The sequence below is a fragment of the Acanthisitta chloris genome, unplaced genomic scaffold (genome assembly GCF_000695815.1).
Source record: "Acanthisitta chloris isolate BGI_N310 unplaced genomic scaffold, ASM69581v1 scaffold17961, whole genome shotgun sequence".
Taxonomy (NCBI): Eukaryota; Metazoa; Chordata; class Aves; order Passeriformes; family Acanthisittidae; genus Acanthisitta; species Acanthisitta chloris.
Window position 1 is genome coordinate 62,525 of NW_008656713.1, and position 13,487 is coordinate 76,011.

The 13,487-nt window shown below is 41.4% G+C and overlaps 1 protein-coding gene across 1 annotated transcript in view; it reads left to right on the forward strand.

Moving 5' to 3' along the window:
• Positions 1 to 7,984, forward strand: part of FSTL4 (follistatin-like 4) — a gene marked incomplete at its 5' end in the record, with an annotated part of 37,588 nt that extends 29,604 nt beyond the window's left edge. Inside the window, 4 exons of the mRNA XM_009084442.1 lie at positions 403 to 552; positions 1,097 to 1,204; positions 4,001 to 4,110; positions 7,193 to 7,984. Coding sequence (XP_009082690.1) covers positions 403 to 552; positions 1,097 to 1,204; positions 4,001 to 4,110; positions 7,193 to 7,895 — 1,071 coding nt within the window. The remainder of the gene's footprint in view (positions 1 to 402; positions 553 to 1,096; positions 1,205 to 4,000; positions 4,111 to 7,192) is intronic.
• Positions 7,985 to 13,487: the final 5,503 nt, after the last annotated feature.

Sequence of the window (13,487 nt, forward strand, 5' to 3'; positions counted from 1 at the left end):
CTCTCCTGCACAGGAAATACTTAATAGAAAATATAAAGCAGTGATTCTATTAATGTAAATCATTGTTTTTTCAAAGCACAGAGTGATGTTTCTGTTCCTAATAAATGCTGACCACACTGCAAGTCTTGATGAAACACGGCGTGCCTCAAAGGATGGATCCATAGGCTGTGTGGTTATTTAAATTCAAAGTCAGTTTGCAGGAGGTCCAGATGTTTAACATCACTGCATAGAGTCAGGCTGTAGTGTGGTACCTGATAAATTAATTGCTTCATGTTTTTCAGGAAAGAAAGGGGGGGGAAATATCATCCTAACAGAATCCCCAGGGATTTTTTCCTATGGTTTTCAAGGCTCCAGGCCCTGAACTTGTAGAAATTAAAACTTTTCTCTTTTTTTCCCCCTCAGGAGGAGATCTGTCCTAGAGTGGAAGGTGAAGCCACTCAGTCCTGCCTCTGGGCTTCAGCAGTCAATGTCAGAGACAAGTACATTTATGTGACGCAGCCTAAGCAGAACAGAGTAATGATAATTGATATCCAGACTCAGAAAGCCATACAGGTACTTACAAGTCAACACATTATTCACTGATGGCAAAAGACTTGATATGGGACAAAAAATTAGATCTTTGCCCAATGGATCTGCTGACATCACTAAAAGCTGGGCCTGTGTTGTTTTCACCAGCAGGGTCACACTGTTCACTGTTCTGTAACCTCAATGGCAGGAAAATACTCCTCTGTGGGTTGGAGATCATAGTCTCAGAGTGGCAGCTGAGTTTGCAGTGATTGTGGCAAAATAATGCTGGGATGAATTTCTGCTAAGCTGCCTGACCTGGGTTATAAGCATGTTGGGAAGAATGAGCTGGTGTGGGTACAATTCAAGCAGAAATTGACCCTGATCTACTGGCTATGAGTAACAGTGTAAGATGGAGTGAAGTCTACTCAGAAAATGGCACCAAACAGCCAAATATTTCTACTGCTCCTGATGCCCCAATCGATTTGAAGACAAAGCTGCACAGTGAGTGTAACAGTGGTGCATGGGAGTGTCAGCAGTGAACTAATCTAGTATTTGTGCACTGTGTAAACTATCTCTGTTTTTTTCTAAGACCCTGGATGTGGACCCATTACCAACCAAATTACATTATGACAAGTCCCATGACCAAGTGTGGGTGCTCAGCTGGGGGGACATGAGGAAATCCTCACCCACACTGCAGGTAAGTCCTTACATGCTGGAGCCTTTGCTCTTCCTGGGCTCAGCATCACTGGTGGCATGTTTGTGGCTGGTGGGTTGCAGGTAATTAACAGCATTTAATGTTCTGGATATAAAGCTGCTGTTTCATTTGCATATCCAGTGTGTTTTATTCATCCCTCCTCGGTCCATCCTCACATATTTTTCCTGCTGTTTAATTTGTTTTTGAGCAATGACTGTGCTGCAGGCTGGCAGCAGGGCTGTTTTGTGCCAAGGTCTGTTTTGTTTTAAGGCTGATGACAGAGCCAAGTGCCATAAAGTCATACAGCAAGGGCTGGCAGCTGGCTGTGAGCAGGATGAGCCTGCTGTGCTCCATGGCACTGGTGAGGCACCTCAAATCCTGGGTTCAGTTTTGGGCCTCTCACTACAAGACAGATATCAGGGAGCTGTAGCATGTCCAGAGAAGGGCAACAGAGCTGTGGAAGGGTCTGTAGCACAAGTCTGATGAGGAGTGGCTGAGGGAACTGGATGAGCTCAGCCTGGAGAAAAGGAGGCTCAGGGAGACCTTACCACTCTGCAACTCCCTGAAGGGAGGCTGAAGTCAGATGGGGGTAAGGTAATGGTGACATAATAATAAGTGATTGGACAAGAGGAAATGACCTCAAGTTGTGCCAGGGCAGGTTTAGGTTGGATATTAGGAAAAATCTCTTTACTGAAAGGGTTGTCAAGCTCTGGAACAGACTGCCCAGGGTGGTGGTGGAGTCACTTGAAAAGATGTGTAAATGTTGCACTTGGGGGTATGGATTAGTGGTGGGCCTGAAAGTGCCAGGGGAATGGTTGGACTTGACTTGATAATCTTAGAAGGATTTTCCAACCTTAATGGTCCTGCAATTCTATAATTCTCACAGTAAAATGCTAAAAGGAGTTCTCTAGGGGATGAAAAAAAACCAAACCAAACATAAACAGCAAAAGTAAAACCTCAGGGACAAATTCTGTTGTTGGGTGTCAGTGACTCCACTGAAGAGGTGCCACTGAGGTCCTTGGTGCTCACTATGCTCAGCACTAGTAGTTATTTTCTGGCAGTTGCTGCCCAAACTTTCTGGAAATATAGGTGTCATGTGAGTATTCCTTCTGCCAGAAATGTTTGCTGCTAAGCCTACACTAAAGAATTCCCCAGCAGGTAGAGAAGAAGGGTGGCTGTGCTTTCTAAAAACCTACAAATCTGGAGTCTGCTTTAGTTGTGGTGTTGCCGAAAACTTTCCTGGAGATGCTGCCTTATGAAGATGGGATGAGCCAACCCCCCCAGCCACAAGATTCATCCAAGATTACGACTGCAAACTGTCAGTAATAAAGACTAGACCATCTATTCATCATGGATAATTTCAGGAAAAGGCACCAAAACCAGAATGAGGGCAAATAAATGAAGGTTTATAAGGCAATGCCACCGGGTTGTCTCACCTGGGTATGAGTGGTTTCTTGTGCAGGGTATAAGGAGACAAAATGGGCTCTCTTTACCCTTTCTGACTTAATTTCTTCCATCCAGCTGTGAGAGGTTTCTGTAATTAAAGAAGAGATGGCACAAGCATGTCATTATTAAGAAGAGCACACCATCTGCACAGCTGGAAACTTGTTAGAAGGCTCCAGCTCTCAGATAGTCCTTTTTGTTATCTTTATGAAGTGCAGTTACACATGTAGAGCTGAGATTAGCATCAGCATAAGCAGATCTTTTATTTTTCTGACCTTCTTTCCCAAAAGGTGGACAGTGACTAATTTGGTAGAGTTCCTCTTAAAACCTGCAGTGATTAGTTGCAGACATGGAACAAAATACATTTTTTTTAACAAAGATGCTGCCGCAGAGGTTGATCTAAATTTCCACTCATTCTCTGGAAGTCAGGGATTTATCAAACCACCCGTTCAACCAACTAATGGGATTCTGTTGTTTGGCCATTACTGACGTGTGGGAAGCAAATGTCTGGCCTCTTGAAAGCACTGTGCAAGGGTGGGCATCCTTCTTGAGCAATCTAATTGGAAGAAATCTAAATGGCATGACCAGAACAGCTGTCTGAACTAAACCTTTTAGGGATTTAGCATCTCTTTAATGAATTATGTAGCTGTAAATTCAAAGCAACGACTGTTGCACATTAGAGCAGCAGAAGGTCCTAATGAATGGACTAAAGTCATCTTGAACCCAGCAAACAATTTCAGTATTTAACATTTTAATTATTGAAAACTTCTCCTTTCTGGAGCAGTGGAGGAGCTGATTTCCTCTGGCCATGGAGATGTGTGCTGTGCTGGAGGACAGGACAGGGGGACAGCCAAAGGGCCCTACTCTGCTCCTCCCTGAACTTTATATGTTGTTATAGGGTGAGGAACAATTTTTCTCCTTCAAAGTGATACTTAACTGCTGTAAGTTAGTGTTTGAACCTTCAAGCTGGTAAATTATCCCTGTGCATTTAAGTGAGATTAATAAATATGACCATGACATAAATATTTACTTTAGACAGTGAGGGATAAATTATTATGGTCCTAGTGTTGTCATACTGCTTTCAGCTCCTGCATGACTGCGCTTTCTCGAGATGTAAACAACTTATGAAAGTCAAGCTGTGTACTTACCTTACAAATGTCAAGCCTCAAATACTATTTATTAGCACACCTTTTCAAGACAGCTACACCAAACAGTATTTTGAAGCCATTAATCGATTTGAGTCTACTGCAACCCTGGAAAGAGCCACTCGGTACCGTGCATGGCTGTAATCTGTATTTACCTTTCTGCCTTACTCACTGCTTATCCTGTACTCAACCTTGTGTGTATTTATTGTAGGTAATACCAGAGGCAAGCACAGGGGAAGATCTGCATGTTATCCGCACACCGTTTGAAGGAGTGGATGATTTTTTTATACCACCTACAAATCTTATTATTAATCATGTCAGGTAAGAAATTTTCTTAATGAATAGTAGCAGTGACCATGCTGCTCCCTTCTCATAGCCTTACAGTATTTCACAAATATGAAAGAATTAATTGATTTTTGATGAAGCTAACTGCTTTTATCCCCTTTTTCACATGCAAAATGGAGATGCGGTTGAGCAAATTGCCAATAGTTATTCAGCTAATCAATAAAACAGCAAGAAACAAGCCTGGACTTCCCTTAGACCGTGCATAGACATTAAAACCTCACCTTGGTCAGCCATCCCTCCTTGCAGCTTATGACACACTACCCTGCCTGAATTTGCTGGCCTGAAAATTGCTTTCCTTGCCTCAAAACCACTTTATGGACCTGGGCAGAAACCTGTGTCAAGGATTTATTGCCAGAAGTGGTAAAAGTGTACTGTGCCTGAAGCATAAGGCATGGTTCTTTCCTGTGTTTCCCACTTCTTCAAGTATTAGTTCTCCACATGGGTCCTATGGTTTGAGCAGAAAAATGATATGCACTGCACATTAAAAAAAAAATCAAAAACAAACCTCCATGAACCATCAGTTTTGAATGTTAATGTGATGTAGTGGTTAATGAGGTTGTGTAACTAACATACTAATAACTTGGAGTAATACTGGCTGCTTCCCAGCAGGCACAAGAAGCCTCCCATTAACATTATCAAAATTGATGATAACTGCACAGTAACTTATACAATTCTTATGACGTTATAACAACTGTGTAACCATCTTCTGTCCCCTATATAGCTTAACTAAGTTAAACACTCAAAAAGCCATAATCTGTCTCCTTACAGTAGTCTTAGGTTTTCTGCAGAGAGCACTGGGATAGGGGGGTCACACTTAAGTGATTATATGTTGAATCTGTTCCAAAATAAATAACTTTGCTTCCTGAAACATCAAATAATGATACATACCTCATGGCTGTCATTCATAATTTCCCTCTACTTCATTTTTCCAATTTTCTTTCAAAATTTCATGATGACAGATCGTAGTGCCAGGAGGTAGATGACTCTGCTGAATGTTAACACTTGAGCTGAGAAGGTGTGGATTGGGTTAAAGACAGGAAGGTGGAACAGTTACTCTTTTGTTTGTTTGTTTAGCTGTCTCTTTGCTTCAGTGTGATTAGTTGGCTGTGTACAGATGATCTTCCATAAGAAATATTAAATGTAGATTATTGTCTATAGTTTTCCATGCACGAAGCTGCAAATGCTGTGCCTGATTTCCTATTGCATTTGTTCAGGGCCAGTTCTTTGTCCGTTCTCTCTCACCCTGAGCACAGAAAAATAATTGCTTGTAGTCTAATGAGACTCATTGAGATCATGTTCTAAATTTTCCACTCAGAAACAATAAATGGCAATACCAGCATTTCCCAGGAAGGTGAATATTTAAGCAATCTCTTCTGTGAGGCAAAAAATATTTGTATGCAAATGTCTCTGCATACGTATTTCAGCTGCCTCTTATTTCAGATGGATATCTAGAAATGTATCCATTTTTATTAGTTCCCAGGGTAGATTGTTGTCTATTAAAAACTCTCTAAGTGCAAGGTTTGCTTTGAGATTTCACATCACAGATTTCATGCAAGGGCTGCGCCTCATCTGCAGCTGTGGGCACATAAAATACATCCTGACCCACTTCTTTAAATGAAAGTTTATGATAAGAACCATTTTTTGACTTCTTCAGGCATTTGGCCAAGTATTAAGGAAGTCTTGGGGAAAAAAAATGCTGTAAGGGAAAGCACTTTTTAAAGTGTACTTAAAATGCATTCATCCAGGAGAAATACAAGTGTCATATCCAATTTCCCCACACACAGTGCACTACAACTCTCCGCTGCAGATATTTTGTGAAGCCTCTAATGGATGTGAGTATAATGGGAAAATGAAAGGCTTAGCCCAGTGATTTTCATGGGATCATACACTACATTGGCTCATTCTTTAGAAGTGAAATCATTGCTGAGTGTCTCATAGACAGATGGATTAAGATTAAAGAAAGAAACCCAGTGTTTTAAGCAAAATATATATTATCCGCACACAAGCATGTTGTCCTCCACATTTCACAAGGCAATTTTACTTCTTTTGGGGAAGAAATATAACACTAAGCACTCACTTCATTTCCTTCTGTCTGCATTGAATGGATGAAAAGATACTCGATGTAAAATTAGTTTTTGTAAGTCAGTGTCAGTGACCTGTGAATCCAGGGGAACACAAACAGGCTGTTTCTATAGGCTCCATCTCAAATTAAGCAGAAACCTTTCTTGGCTATTCTTGACCTTTTCTTGTCTTCAGCAAAGGTCAGATGTGCTGCAGCATATATTTTTTACAGAACATTTATTCTCTGCTCACTGTTTTCCACCCTGTCTTGAGATAGAAAACAAAGACCCCTTGTCTTCAGGGCACCCTGGTTATATTGCTCATGAAATGTTTTAAACCTTCCCTGGGCTGACAGTCTGCTCTGCACCTCAGCCTTGCCAGCTCCTGCAGTGGTCCCCATGCACCACGAGTACCAAACACACATCACAGGAACCATCAAAGAGATGAGGTTGGACATGGTCTTCATTCAATGGTTATATATCATATTATACACAGATATATAGATATAGATTATATATGAATGTTATACTGAGTTGCTCTCTGGTCCCAGCCTGGCAGTGATATGCTTTAGTTTGAATGCTTTTCTATTTTGGGATTGAAGAAGGCTTGAGTATGTACTGGATTACATCACTGTAGACCTGAGACACGTTAATGGTCAATGGTCAATAGTAGCTGATAGAACACCAAAACCTTAATATCACTCCTGTAGTAAATTGGTCTTCCCAAAAAAAGATTTCAGTTCTTGAAGATTCAAATACCTGAGCACATATTCAAACTTGTAGGATCAGATCATTAATTTTAACTGAAATATATTCCTCCTTTTGAGATGTTTTAGAAGCACTACAACAAGAGAGTTCTTACAGAAAAGAGACAGCATTATTGCATACTCTTCCAAAACCAACAGGATAGGGTTTCCCAGTTCTGCTGACTTTTATCCTTGCTCAGGCATGTCATCATGTCTCCAGAGGTGACTTCAGTGTCTTGTTTTCTATTTTAGGTTTGGTTTCATCTTTAACAAATCGAAATCAGCAGTTCACAAAATTGACCTGGAAACTGTGACCCACATCAAGACTCTCAGCTTCAAAAGCTACAGCTGCGTGCCACAGACCATGGTGTACACCCACCTGGGCGGGTACTTCTTTGTCCAGTGCAGGAGGAATCATTCTGTGGCCGCATCACTGCAGCTCATCATTGACAGTGTTACTGACACCGTCATCGGCCCCAACGGCGACGTGTCGGGCACACCTCATGTCTCACCCGACGGGCGCTACTTGGTTAGCGCGGATGAAGACAGTGGCAGGATCAGAGTCCAGGCTCTAACAGTCCGAGGAGAAATCAAGTTGATTTATGACTTACAAACAAACATACATGTATCTGATCTGACATTTCAGCCCTCTTTTACTGAAGGCAATCAGTACTATATATATGCTACTTCACATTTGCAAACAGATGTGCTTTTTGTAGAGCTGTCAACGGGGAAAATGAATGTACTGAAGAATTTAAAGGACCCTATCACATCCAAAGACTGGCCCTGGAGCAGCTACAACAGAATTATTAAAGACAGTGGATTATTTGGACAGTATCTCATTACACCAGCTAAAGATTCATTGTTTGTTATAAACGGGAGGCAAAATACATTACGCTGTGAGGTTTCAGGTATAAGGAGGGGTAACACAGTGGTCTGGGTTGGGGAGGTATGAAAGGGCAGTAGCAGTGGAGCCTTCAGCAGGCAAGGACCAGTTGGACCTTTACGCTGCAACAAATGAGCAGTAGCATTGTATATTTTTACACTGGGAAAAAAAAAGAAAAAAATACAAAAAACCCTGTATAGGCTTCATGGTACAACACTGGTCGACTTGCAAGTTTTATAATATAAGGTATGCTCTGCTAATAGGAAGTGGTTTTGAAGGGATATTTTTTATTTGGGGGTATGATTTGTGGTTATGAGAAAAATGCTGGGAAGCGAATAATATCTCCCCTGAGATATTGTATAAGCCACGAAACGTAGTGATTCTGTAGAACAAAACAGATTTTGACTTTCCATACTGAGGAGCTTTTATGTTATGTCCAAGCCATCAGTTTCTTCCCTGTATCCCTTTGCCTGTTGGCTGCGCTGACGACCCCACCCTGGTACAGGGAGATTGCAGCAGTGACGACTGCGGTGAACAGTCACCTTTAGATGATGAGAGAAATTAAGCGTCAGAGCAGTTTTCAACCCAGAGAAACCTAGGAGGACAATTTAATGAAAACTGATCAGTTTTCTCTGCAGGATGGCTTTGGGAGGATTCACAGATGTGATTTCAGAAGGAGGCATCACAGAAATAGTAACTGTCAGCTCGCTTGCTTCTGCGCTTAATTTTGCTCTTGGTCTTACTGAAGGCAATGGGATGAGTCCCCCCTCTTCCAATGCATATTTGTGTGATTGTATTTGAGAAATTTGCCATGAAATATCCAGGCCATTACCCATCCAGGCCTGGGCAAAAGCCAGGAAACACGGCGGGGGGGTCAGAGTTTGTAAACAGTTTTGTTGAGAAGGTGGCATTGGTCTCTCAGCAGCTCGTGAGTGCAGTCAGTTTGGGCACAATATGCAAAATCTGCTCTTTGGGGGCAGAGAACTAGTTACAGTTATTCCCATAGGAGACAGCAACACTTCTAGAAATCATTGGTCTTTCTCATTAAATATTTAGTAGCACTGAAGTCACTTGTTTCTTTGTAAAATAACAGTTACAATGACAGAGGTTATTTTTAATAGAAAGTTCACTCATTTTCTAGTTATAGCCTTAATTTGTCTATTTTTTTCAGAAATACCAAGAAACACTTTTTCTTCATGATTTTCCCCCTTTGTGTTTATAGTACACTTGTTTATAGTCAATTATCTTTAAGTTATGAGCAAAGACATTCATGTAAAAGCAGCTGAATTATCCAGGAATGCAACAGCTGGAATTGAGAAATTTCAGTTAAGTTCCCATAAAATCATACAGCCATTTGCATACTTGGAAGATATGAAAACTTTTCTAGTTGCATTTTTGTAACTTTCTATATCCATCACCATGAAGTGATGAGGGCAAAAGCAGCTATGGCTTGCAAAGCCAGGTGAGCAGCAGTGCCACCATGAACAGGCACATCCAGGAAGTTGTATCCCATGTGTCACTTGAAAAATTTGGTTTTGAGGTGGGTGAAAACTCTCTTTGAAGGTAAGTAGCAGTAGCATCAGAGCCACCCATTGGCCTTTGGAAAGATCCAGCTCAGTTTGCCAATGACCTTGTTGCCCAGAGTTTGTACGAAAGCTGCTGCTGAACACATCCAGTGATAGGTAGTGGTGTGGTAATTCTTTTCATCCACAGATGCTTAAAGTTGCCCATTTCACAACACACACAGAGGGATTTTAAATGGGAAGGATGCAGACTAACACTGGTAATCTTTGCTTTAAATGTTAAACTTTACCAGAAGAGCAGCATTTTAGCATGGCTGTAGACCTGAAGTATTTTAAACCATTTCAGTTCAATAGAGAATATAGAAATCTGTTCCGACAGACGAAGAAGGGAAGCTGAATCCTATGAATTCATTAAACGTGGAGTCCTTGAAATTGCCCTTCAACACCCATAGGCTGAATCCTACATCTCTTTCACTTATGAGCCATAGGGGTTAGAAGAGACTCTTACATCATTGCAACACAGACATGTGAAACAGATGGGCATAGCCTTCCTTTAGCAATGCATGGTGTCCATGATTTTCTACTCATCCCATTAGGAAACATACCCATGTCAAGGAAAGGAGATGACCAGCTTTGTAAGTACCTTTAAATATGCACAACTCCTTTCTTGAACAAAGTTGTATCAATCCATTGCAACCATCCTAAATGTGTTTTACCAAGGCCAAACACTGCTCTCGTGTTATCTTTTATGACTTCTTGAGTATTTTATTAAGCCTATGGTAAGTTTTCCCTGTAGACGTTCATTGTGTCATAGATCAAGCAAATATTACTTTTTTAAGAATATTTAAAACAAAAATTGTATATATCTGTTCAGGTAAATATTCTTGAAGCTGATTTATATATAGGCTGTGAAAGATGTGTAACAGACCTCACTTCTTCCTGTTTGTTGCAAAATATTGGAATAGCGTTCACTTGAAGAATCCCACTTGGACCTTCCAAAGATGTTCCCTCTCTTCCCTCTTCAGCCCAAGTTCTGGTGATGTGTTTTTTCTAAATTATCCTAATGGTTATATATCATACTTAGAAAATGAAGTACAACTTAGATTGTCCACACTACTTGTGAACAGTTCCAATGACAGTCAAATCTGACATTAAAGTGCTGCACATTTGTTACTCGGATTTTATTTTTTTTTATGACACAGAAATTTTATATATACTCAAAAAATTGTTTAAACTCATTTTTGTCTTTCAACTCTGTCAAAAAGAGACTACATTTCCTTGTGGGCAGTTTCTTTCCCACTCCCTTTGTGTTCTCCACCAATTGACACTTAATTCCTAGTTAATAAATTATTAATTAAACATGGTGAATAATTGAAATTAATCTAAATGGAATTAATGACTTTTTCATTATCCTGTACACTCATATGTCAGCTGGGTGTTCTAACATTAGAATCGTGGAAAAAATAGTCCCTGGTTGCTGCTAAGACTCCAGTGTCAAGATCAGATGCATTTGTCATTCATCATTGCCGTTAAACAGCAATATGGTAGAAATACTGTTTTGCCTTAGTAATTCCCTCAATATTTTCACTTCCTAATGAGTAAGAATTTTTACTGAACATCTTTAGCTATGCACTTCGGTGACAGTTTAGAAACCATACACTTTTAAAATGAAAAGAAAAGCCATGAGTGCCTTAATTTGGAATCTGATACAATTAACATGTTCATATCATTTAATACTTTGATTTTAACTTTTTTTTCACCTGTCAAAAAATTCAAGAAAAGTCACAAAATATTTCAGTGGGCCTACCTGCAGGATGGGTGGGAGATGGGAACTGGCAGTGTGACTTGGTCCCACCTGCAAAAGGAGCTTCACGAGCTTCATGAGGGGACTACTGAAAAAGAGTTTGCCTTGAAGGAATTGGGCCATTTGGCTGTGTTGACCTCCATGAACACAGTTTTGCCACAGAGGAACACCAGTCCTGAGGACCTGTTGACAGGTACTTATTTACTTGATTTATACCATGATTAGGTGTTAATTACTGGAGTGCCTGGTAGTGTGCTGGGTGCTGTATACAACGGATAAAAAGGTCAAGATCTCAACTCTGTAAGGAGAGATGGTTAATCCCCTGTATGACCCTACAGCAGGTCAACAAAAAGAACAGGAACTCTGAGGTTGGGGGCGATGTGAGCAATAACCCAGTCATTAGTCACAGACGTGGGCATGCCATGATGTCTGCATATTTTTTTCACTATGACCCCCCTTTGACTCCCCATTCAGGGCTTTCTTTTAGTTGAATATCCCTTGGGTTGCACCTCTAACTAACTGTTGCCCTTCATTGAACCCCTGGCACCCAGGGATCTCCCTGTCTGCCATGTACTCTGTGACTCACCACCTCATGCTCAGATAATTGCACCCTTAGAAAGCCTGGGGATAAATCCTGCTTATCCTGATGAAGTGCATCCTGCAAGGTGAGCAGCAGCACTGGTTTTCTGTACTGGATTACAACTGCCACTCTGCATCCCATCTGAAACCTGCGCTGATTGCCTGACTCACTGCTTTGCGCATTTTCGCGTGAGCTAACTGGGAAAAAAAATAAAAGAATCAAAACCTCTACAATACAGTTAGGTTATGGCAAACAAAGCAGAGATTTGCCTCTTCCAGTGCTGTTACTTGTTCACTAGAGCTCATGCCCCCAGCCCAGCAAGCCTCCCCTTCAACATCCTGAAGTGCACACTGCCTGCCATGTGTTTCCACAACAGGTACCACCAGTCACTTTTTTTTTTCTGGATTAAATCATCATAGATACAACAGGTACCACCAGTCACGTTTTTTTTCTGGATTAAATCATCATAGAATGGTTTGAGTTGGAAGAAACCTTAAGGTTCCTCTAGTTCCAACCCCTACCGTGGGGGCAGGGACACCTTCCACAAGCCTCATCCAACCTGTCCTTAAACACTGCCAGGGATGGAACATCCACAATTCACATTTCACCCTTCTTTCTCCTATCCCAGTGCTATGGGACAAGGCACTTCAGCTGCAATGTGGGCAAAGCTCCAGCCCGTCACCATGGTGTCCTCCCACCTGGCTGCTGCAAACTCCCCCCCAGTCCCCTCCACAGCAAGAGGTTTTTATTTATTTTCTTTCTGTTGTTAACTTTTTGAAGTAGACCAAAATAAACCACAGGGAAATCACTCCATCTGGAGACCAGGAAAGCCCATGTATTTGCCTTATACACAAGACGGTTTGATGGTGGTTGGTGTTGAAGAACAGACAAATTCCCAGCTGAGCAGAGCCCAGGAATGGAGTGCTGCTCTGTTCTAGAGGAAGAAAAACACACCTGAAACATCAGTCTTTTTTTTTAACCTGCCTGCAACAAGAGTGTTAGGTGCTTTTTTCACACTGATTTCTAAAAGGACAAAATAGCAAGGCTATAAGGATATTTTAAATGAGCCTGAAAACAGAGAAAAGTAACATGCAGGCAGGAATCTCACATCTGCTAGAAATCAGGATTCCCCTAGAATGAAAGGTGATGACTTGGAGGTCATGCATGTGTGATGGGGGCTGAGCTGAGCCCGGGCTGTGGCTGTCCAATGAAGGGGGTTGCAAATACAGACCTGACACCGTTCATTTATTTTTTTATCCCAGGGAATGTGAGGAGTCTGTGCAGCCCAGCTTAATGCATTTGTCAAAATAACCTTGATGATGAAATACCTGGCTGCCCAGTGTGCTGGGGTGGGATTTACCACCTGTACGGGTGGCACAGGCTGTTTTGGGCATGCACCATGTGAATTAATGACCATAACTCAGTTCAGTGGCAGGAAAAGGTCATTCCCATGCAGTCTGGGAGGAAGACATACCAGTGCCTTCACACTGCTGTTGATGACCCTCAGTGCCTTGACACAGAATGCCCAAGTGACTTACAGGTCTCACAGACATGACTGGCTACTCAAGAAGCTCTGTTTACCTTGGGGTTTTTTTCATTGTGATTGTACTTGTTCCTTATTCCTGAAATTCCTGAAAAAATGTGATAGCTCATCTTAGCAGCACAAAACTCACAGGTTCTTGCATGCCTCATCTTGTGTTTAAGAAACATGGGGCATCATGGGTGATATTTCCAAATGCCTGTAGGTGAAAACA